The following is a 9,326-nucleotide window of genomic DNA, read 5'->3' as shown; positions in this document are numbered from 1 at the left end:
TTCTTACATGCGAAGGTGTGATGTATGTTGTATGTTATGTGTTGTAAGTGATCTCCTCTTCAATGGTTGAATCCTTGTCTTGAATGCAACACTTAGCCTTGAATGGAGACTTAGAATGCTCAATTGCTTGAAGGAATGCTTGAATGCTTGAATGTTTGAATGTTTGAATATCGCTTCCGCCTTTTGCTTGCATATGTTTTCCTCTTTTTTTACCTACCTCCTCAAATGGGAGGGGAAATGTAGTTTATATACTTGTCAATTAGGGCTGATAGACTAATTTTCCCGACCTTAGGCCAACCAGGAAACATTATTTCCCGAATTGCAAACTAAAAGACCCGATGCCCAAAAGAGACCGGGCCCAAAATAGGGCCAGGGACCAGGGCGTTGGGCACCAAGGGCGTGGGGGACCAGGGCACTGGGCGCCCTAGTCCTGAAGGACCAGGGCGCTGGGCGCCATGGTCCCACCTCCCGGGACAACAGGGTGCAAGGAGGGATCAGGCCAGGGTGCAGAAAAATGCAGTTTTTGGTGTTACAAGTAGGTTTCGGGGTCTCCATTCAGGTTCAACGTTGCGCCGCCATCGTGAAGACCCAAATGCAGTCGAAATTGCAAGTGTCGCAATTTTAGGACGCTACAAGATGGTAATGAAAGAGTTAAGAAAAAATGGTAACCTGTATTTGATGCATAATTTGCTTCTGACTAGCAAGATAAAGGAAGTGAATGGGTTGACTACCTTATAGTTAGTATCTACTTAAGGGTAAATATTGAGTCGGGACCATCTTGTGTTCTGGTTCTATGTAATTATTATGTGTTTGTGAAATTTAATCTTGGACCTATACTCTCCTAGTTTGCTTGATTGTGACATATTTAGCCATTTGACTAGCACTGTTAATCTTGTTATGTATGACCTTCACAACTGTGAACTACCAAGATATTTATGCAATTTAGGCAGCCATTGGACCATGCCAATAATCAATTTATGGGCTACTGCAAGCGATTAGTCGACATTCACTTGCTTCATGAAGATGAAGTTGCTAATGGTTACCCTGGATATGATACAATAATAGTTAGCAGGTTATCATTGGACCGTTCCAATGGTGAATTCCTAGAGCTACTATTATATCTTTTGGATTAGCTAGCAATCACTTGGTTCACAAGGGTGAAGGATTGCTAGAGCCTATCCGTGATTTGATAAGATAATGGTTGAACAGGTAGTTACCTTAACATGCAGGTAACATTAATTGGGGATAATCATTGAATCGAGAAGGTTCACTAGTAGTCACCTATATCTTGGGGGTGATTGATGCCAAGTGTTACCTAGGAATGTGAAGAAGATAGATGACAATATCACTAAGGTCACCAGGTGGTATATGTCTAAAGTTGCTTCTTTCTAGGTGGACAAACTTATTGCCAGTGGCCTATAGGTGATTAAGTTAGAATCCATTGGGCTGGGTTGGTTCATTACTTGTGGAAATCATTGGGATTTAGGATGGACTCACAATGTAGAATGGGATACAATGAATCATCTTCCCAATTGTCAAATGGTATACTTGACCCTTGGGTTGATGAAGTGCCCCCGATGTAGTATGGGATCTACATCAAATCCTCTTCCCAATTGTTGTTGGTACAAAAGACTAGGGAAATGAATAGGACCCATAATGTAGTCTGCAATGCACCAACATTCTTTTTCTCTCTAGGGTGCACCATGGATAAGAGATAGCTAGCCATTGTGGATATGCCAACCACTATTTTATTTGCGATGTCTATATGAGCCAATCACTGTTGTCTTTATGATACTTGCACGAGACAATCACCATTATCTAAGTTGTAATGCTTGTATGATCCAATCACTATTATATTTGTAATGCTTGTATGAGCTAGTAACTATGTATTTGTGATGCATGTTGGAGCTGCTCACTATGTATATGATGTACGTTGGAGCAAGTCAACTTGTGTACCTATGATGTGCATGAGCTAGTCCTTTGTGTATATGTGATGTATTCTTGAGATAATAATCATGTGTGAGATCTGTGATATTACCCTTGTGTATATGCATGTGTTTGTACACCAATGATTGGTAATGATGGGCATAGAACTGACACTTGATGGAAATGGTTATCTTTTTATTGTAATGGGACTAAAAAGATTCACTTAATTGGTAGACAAGGTTTAAAGAAATATCAAAGATCTCATACAAGAGGAGAGAATGAACTACCTCTAACATATGAGTGTGAACTACGAAGCCTTGGATTTCCACAAGAGAATACATAGGCATGATCATCACAAGTGAACCCTCGAGGCTTAGGTATGGGTCCCTAAAAAAATGTGGTGCCCTTGGAGATGATTTTACATATTTGTGCATTGATACATGGCATCACATAATTAGTTTTCTTTTAAAATTTACTAAAATCTTTTTGTTGACACTTTTTGTGCTCCACTAAAATTCTAATTACGCCCAACTACCAACCCCACCATTGGATCTTCCTCCACTTTGGGCTCCTCTCCCTTGGCAATGTGTAGCAATGCACCATGAACAATTTCTAATGTCATGTGTAGTGACACAAATAACATTGGGAGATGCGTGCTAAGTGCAAGTGTTGTAGAGGAGAGCACATAAGTGCTAACTTTCATGTACACAATGTTTTTAGAGGCTTGAACAACCACACTCATATTGCATGCTAAGTGCACGTGTTGTAGAGGAGAGCACATAAGTGCTAGCTATCATGTTACACAATATTTTTAGAGGCTTGGATAACTGCACTCATATCATAGTGAATAGTATAAAGGATAAAAAGTTTGAATTTTTGAGTCATTTTCACATGCCTTAGAATTAAATTGGATCAATCTCAAGTGACATAGAAATAAACTTTGGGGTTGAAATAGTAATTTCACGACAGAGAACAAATGAGTGAAAGTGAGTGCAAATGACAATGCAATAAAGATAAATTATTGATTTAATTTGTTAGAGAAAATGTAAAACTAGAGTAAATAAAGATAGATAAAGATGAGCCAAACTAAATACACAAATATACCACTTGTTGATATATTATTACATTTAAACTATTAGACCAAAACATAAATAAAAAAATGGAAATGGCAAGATAATGCAAATTTAATCATTACACTTCATTTTTTTTGAAACTAAAGCTTAAAAAGGTTGCATCCAATAGATATTTGAGAATTGCTTTGTTTTTTATATACTCATTCATTGTTTGAAAGGCTTTTCTATTTATCAATGACTTGAAAAACAAGAGACAAGATATCATATCTGAACTCATGACATAAAATCTGTTAGATTCTAAACGATCCCATCACTTAGACATCGACAACATCCATCCGAAATATGCCTATTTAACCATATTTATTAATTAAAATTTAAAACCACATTATATTCTAAATGTTAATTAATTATAAATTCGATCAATATGCTGGCCATCATGTTGTATGGTCAAACGTTTATTTTTTCATTTAAGGCTCTAGCCAAAGAACTCAATGCATTGGCCCACAAATTACAATGCCTTTGAAATTTGAAGGCCTTTCAAAATTCAAACGTTTAGAGACCGTTAATAAAACAAAATTTAATCACACTGAACAGGAATCAACCTGGCCGCGCCTCTATAATTTTTTGAAAGAAAATTTTACCGAGTTCAACGGATAATATCTCCACTGGTGGTCTCTTTGAACGTTGGTGATGTTTTCAATATCATATAATTGCTTTTGCCGCCCCCACAATTTCGAAATAAAGTATATATACAATGAGTATCCATTCTCAGAGTCTCCTAGAAATACATAAACATCTCCTCTGCATTTCGTTTTCAGTTGTTCAAAGCAAATCTTCATAGGCAGTGTAACTTTTGGTAAGTTGGGATCCGTGAAGAACAACAATGGAGGCCTCCAAGGATCATCCTACCCCATATCCAGGTTACATTCTGCACTTTTGTTTTTCATTTAGATTATATTTGGTTTGTCTTTTGGTGTTTAGCTCTGGGTTTCTTCTTGAAAATGCTGCATAGATTTTTCTTACGAGGGTGATATTTGAGCAGAGCTTCTTGCTTATTGATTCTACAGTTGAAGGCTTGAATATGACAATTGTTTTGAAAAACCCATATCGAATGAATGATTTTATTGGTTTTTTAAAATTCTGGGCAGGTTTTGAATTATAGTTTTTAGATGGGTTCCTGCTGCGAAGGTTGATTCTGTCAACTGGCATACAATCTAGTTGCATCAATTGATAACTACGTGCTCTGTGGCTGCTAATGGATACAAATGCAGAGGGTTAGATATAGCTAGTTCATTAAATGCTTGACAAGAGATGTGGAGTTTTTTATCCCATGGGTTGGGGAAACAGTTGACATAGAAAATGTTTTTGTTGTTGCCTAACGTTATGTGATCTGCATATGTAGATTGTTGTTTATCTGTCCATGGATTTTGTGTCGTTAATAGAATAAGATGTGGAGTTTTAGGGTTATATTTGAAACCCCAAACCTGCATTTTTTGACCTTAAATCTAGAGCACCATCTTTGTTTTAAAGCCGTAGACTGCAGTTTAGTTGAGCTGTTGACACAGGGTTTGCCTCGTGGTATGGTATGGTTATTTTCTGAAAGTGTAGATCTCTATAGATAAGAAAGACGGTATGATTCCTACACCCAGAATTCCCACACCCAGAACTCGCTGTACAGAACTAGAGAATTAGGAGCTCAAATACTTAAATGCCAAAGTACATCAATTCTCTTGTAAATCGTGCCAGTTTTGGGTTTTTTGTCTGAGCATAACTGTATAAGCAGGGGTTTTCATTCTCAGATAAAAGGTAAATCTGAAAACTATGAAATTTTTGAACTGCTCTTGCATTCTGCTCAACCGTGTCTTTGTTATAAATCAGTACAACTACTTCAGGTTTCATTAATGAATGTAAGGTTTGGGCCTTCCTTTAAATTATAGCATATTTGCACCCTTAAATCCAGAGCCTCAGTGTAATATTGATGCCATGAACTGTTGACATAATAGTTGATTAAGAAGTGTCAGTTTTCAATACATGTATATGGTAGGCATTAGTTTAGTTCTGCAACTACAGAAATCTTAACTAGTCATTTAGGGTGACATTCAGTTTTCTTCATATCGGATCACAACTTAGACGTGTACAAAGACGGATTGTCTTTAGTCCTATGTGTTGATGTATAAAAGTGGGGATTAGGATTTCAATCACTTAACGCTGATGTACCTCTGCACTTCAAGTTGCTTCTATCCTAAATTCTGGCATGGGAGAAAAAATCCCTTATCTGATTTCTGAGTTTGATTGTACATGGGAACTAGAGTTTGGGATTTCTTGGGTCTTCAACTCCATCACTTAACTAAACTACAGTTTGGGATCTCTCTCTCTCTCTCTCTCTCTCTCTCTCTGTGGATTAGGAATTCATTCACTTAGTTGCTGATGTAACCTTAGAACTTCAAGTCACTTCTATCCAAAATTCTGGCATGGGAGGAAAAATCTCTTATCTGATTTCTGAGTCATATTGTATAAAGAAACTAGAATTTGGGATTTCTTATTGTCGTCTCCATCACCTGGCTGAACTACAGTTTGGTCTCTCTCTCTCTCTCAAACTGGGGATTAGGATTTCAATCTCTTAACTGCTGATGTACCTCAGTCATTCAAGTCACTTCTATCCTAAATTCTGGAATGGGAGGAAACATCTCTTATCTGGTTTCTGAGTCGTATTGTATAAGGGAATTAGAGTTGGGATTTCTTGGGTCATCGTCTTCATCACTTAACTGAACTACAGTTTGGGATCTCTATGTGTGTGTATTTTGATGTATAAGGCAGGGGATTTAAGATTTTAATCACTTAACTGCTGATGTATCTCAGTAATTTAAATCTCACCTATCCTAAATTCTGGCATGGGAGAAAAAATCTCCTGTCTGTTTCCGAGTCAGAAGGATTGTATAAGGGACCTAGAGTTTGGGATTTCTTGAGTCATCCCCATCACTTCGCTAAACTACAGTTTGTGGTCTCTCCCTCTCTACTAGGCATTTAGGGTGACATGGCATCAGTTTCCTTCATATTGAAGAACGACCTAGAAGTGTGCAGAAGACTATATTGTCTTTGGTCCTATCTGTTGATGTATAAGACTCAGGGATTAGGGAAAAACCTCTTGTCTGATTTCTAAGTCAGGAGGATTGCACAGGGGAACTATAGTTTAGGATGTCTCTCTCTCGCTACGTGCGTGCGTGCTTGTGTGCAATAAATGTATATGGTAGGGCATGGTTTGGCTCAGCAATTACAGAAGGTCTAACCAATCATTCAGGGTGACGTAACATCAGTGTTCTTTTTATTTAACCATGACTTAGACGTGCACAAAGGACTGTATTCTCTCTCTCTCTCTCCCTCTCCCTCTCTTTTTCTCTCCAACAGGATATCATCAGTATTCTTTGTATCTAGTCGCAACTTAGACATGCAAAAACGACTGTATTGTCTTCAGTCCTCTCCCTCTCTCTGGGATTGCATCATAGGGGAACTAGAGTTTGGAATTTCTTAGGTCCGTGCTCTTCCTGCTCCCTCACTCCCTCCTCTCTCTCTTGATATATGTACATATTTGTGTGTATGCCTGGGTGTGTGTGTACAGTGCATGTGTGTGTTATGTAAGTAATTAATGCCTGTTTAATGTTTTTTTGTCAACTGTGACAACTTCTAGGGTTTTGGCTTGACCAAATCAATTTACCTATTAATTGTATCTTTGAATTTTGTGAACTATACTTGCAACTGCTCATTTGTGTCCATAATTCAAGTCAGATCTATGTACAACAGTTTCAGCTTTTATTAAAGTATAATGGCATCATTACTGGTTTGTTTTAATTTTGTTTGCATTTTTCAGTCTAATTCTGTTTGTTGGATATATTTTGATTTTAGTCTTGTTTATTTATCTATGCTGCAGGCAGAGTGAAGCAGAGATTTGCACCCAAACCTTCACCCAGAGGCCAAGAACGTACAACTTCCAATGAGATAACAGTCATACCTAAAAGGTGAGAGTAAAATTATTTATCCAACCAACTGCATTTTTTATGATTTGACAGCTCTGGCTCCTTGATAGCCTTCTCAATCATCTTGCCCTAGTTGTACCAGTGGAATAGATCTGTTTTTATTTCGGTGGGATGCTGGATCAGTAGTTGCTGATGTATGCTTCTTGTTTATCTTTCAGAGAGAAACGGTTACTGAGTGTGAGCAAGAGTGTGAGCACTTTAGACTTGTCAGGGAAAGATAAACCTGCAAGAGCTACAAGAAGGTTGTCTATTCCTTCTAAATATGCTACCCCTGTTTCCAAAGCTGACAATAAACTGTCTTCGTCTACACCTTCAGGCAACACAACAGAAAAAAAGTCTACTTCAAAGCCAGATTTTATTCTTAGACCCGTGAACAGTGAAAACAAAGCCAGAGCTACTGCCAAATCAGTGTCAGTATCATTTCAAGGTTCAATCAGTAGAAATCAGGGTAAGGCTAATGGTGTAAACAAAGATGCATTAGCAACCCCCACAAATGGAGTAACAGTGCAGGAATATCCAAAATCTGGACAAAGAAAGAAGTTCAGCACCTTGATGTCATCTTCCTACTGGTTGGCGCAAGTCAAACTTGCAGAATCGGCAGGGAAACATGCTATTTCTCTTGGGTTTTTCCGTCTTGCTTTGGAATCTACTGCTGAGGTAAGAAAGCCATTCGAATACCTAAAGTTAATATTTCCATACTTAGTTGGATTTACTCTTGATTGAAGCTCATTTTATGTTTCCAAGCTATGTTTGTTCTTATAATACTAATATATTTCGACTGTACTACACTTTACTGCACATGCATAGCCTTTGCAAAGGCTCGGAGATGAACTGAAATCATATGCTAAAAAACATAATCTCCTTGACCTTGGAGAGGTTGCTAGAGACGTTTTGCAGAACTATGGTATCTTGGAAGAAGTTATTGCAGAAGTTGAAACAAAAGTACGGCCCAAAGATGTTGTGGCACATATACCTGAGGCGTGCCCACTTATACCTGAAAATGTTGAAGAAGAAGAAGAAGATTCTAGCAGTGGGTCTGACTCCCAAAATTCCAAAAAGAATTCCACAGATGCATGCTCACCAAAGGTCAATGTTTGCAAAGCTAGAAAGGCTAGAAAATCTGACTCAAACAAAAATCCTTCCACTGAAAAAATTGACTCGCCGCATGCAGAAAAACCAGACGACCTGACCTCTCCAATTGGCAGGGCTAGCATGACTCAAAAGAGGAAGAAATCTTCAATCCAGCTAGTCACAAGAACAACAACCACCATAGTTGGAAAGGCATCAAATGTTATTCCTGCAGATAAGGCTTCTTTGGCTGGTAAAAATCAGCATGCAGCAAGGCGCTCCTCTCTGAATCCTGCAATGAAGAAAAATCCTCAGAATGAAATCAAGGCTGCAAGCCAAAAAGATAAGGGGAGTAACATGAACAAGCCTTCTCAACTAGGTAGTTTCCTTGTAAAGCAGAATGCATTGTTTTTTATGAGTTAGGAATGCTACAATCAACTATTGTTCCTTTTCAAGTTTTACCTATAAGAATTATGTTGCTTGTGGCAGATCCGCCTTCTGTCATGGAGAGCACTGTAGAGCAGGACAAAGAGAACCAGGTAGGATTCCCTTCTTATAAGAAAAAATAAAATTAAAAAAATACTGAATTGGTTTTGTTTTAGTATGCGACATATAGAAAAGCATAATTTGAACTATTGTATCTAATGACAGGATTTCCAGCAGATGGACACTACCAACCCACAGAATGAATCTGAGGTCTTGGTTCAAGGGTAAGATTGGAATACAAAAAATTCTAACGAGGGTCATGATTGATTTCAGTTGTCGAATTTATGTCCGAGTATCTTGGTTTTTTACAAAGATAGTGAAATGGAGTTATGCATTGATTCTGCCTTGATTATAAATTGTAAGGTTTGTAGAAATTGTTTGATTCGTAAGTATGAAATGTAAATATGTAAATGTCAGAGGTTTTTCGTTACTCATGTACGAGGAATTTGAATGCGAGATTGTAACAAGTTTTATTCTTTAATTCTGTAATGCTATTAAGTTTTGTTACCCTTTATGTCAGCTGGTTTTTTTTGGTTAAAATCTGTTGTTTTGAAGATGTATTTATATAATAACACACTTCTCCATTTTTTAATATTTTTTCTACCAATTCAGTTTGTATGCTTATTTAAATGAATGTTTCCGGAATCAATTCTGTACATTTTTAAATAGACATTTCAGATCATATTATCCTCTTTCTAATTCTTAACGTTTAACTTATTATATTTTATTTGGATGAGATTTA

At 37.5% G+C, this 9,326-nt stretch overlaps 1 protein-coding gene across 1 annotated transcript; it reads left to right on the top strand.

Moving 5' to 3' along the window:
- The first annotated feature begins 3,718 nt into the window (after positions 1-3,718).
- Positions 3,719-9,091, top strand: LOC131067295 (uncharacterized). The gene is made up of 6 exons (XM_058002255.2): positions 3,719-3,919; positions 6,925-7,012; positions 7,189-7,687; positions 7,838-8,477; positions 8,588-8,637; positions 8,750-9,091. Exons 1-6 carry the CDS (start codon positions 3,883-3,885, stop codon positions 8,810-8,812), a joined length of 1,377 nt encoding a protein of 458 aa, XP_057858238.2. The 5' UTR covers positions 3,719-3,882; the 3' UTR covers positions 8,813-9,091.
- Positions 9,092-9,326: the final 235 nt, after the last annotated feature.

Source organism: Cryptomeria japonica, chromosome 6 (assembly GCF_030272615.1).
Source record: "Cryptomeria japonica chromosome 6, Sugi_1.0, whole genome shotgun sequence".
In the NCBI taxonomy this organism is placed as follows: domain Eukaryota; kingdom Viridiplantae; phylum Streptophyta; class Pinopsida; order Cupressales; family Cupressaceae; genus Cryptomeria; species Cryptomeria japonica.
This window is presented reverse-complemented; position numbering and strand designations above follow the sequence as displayed.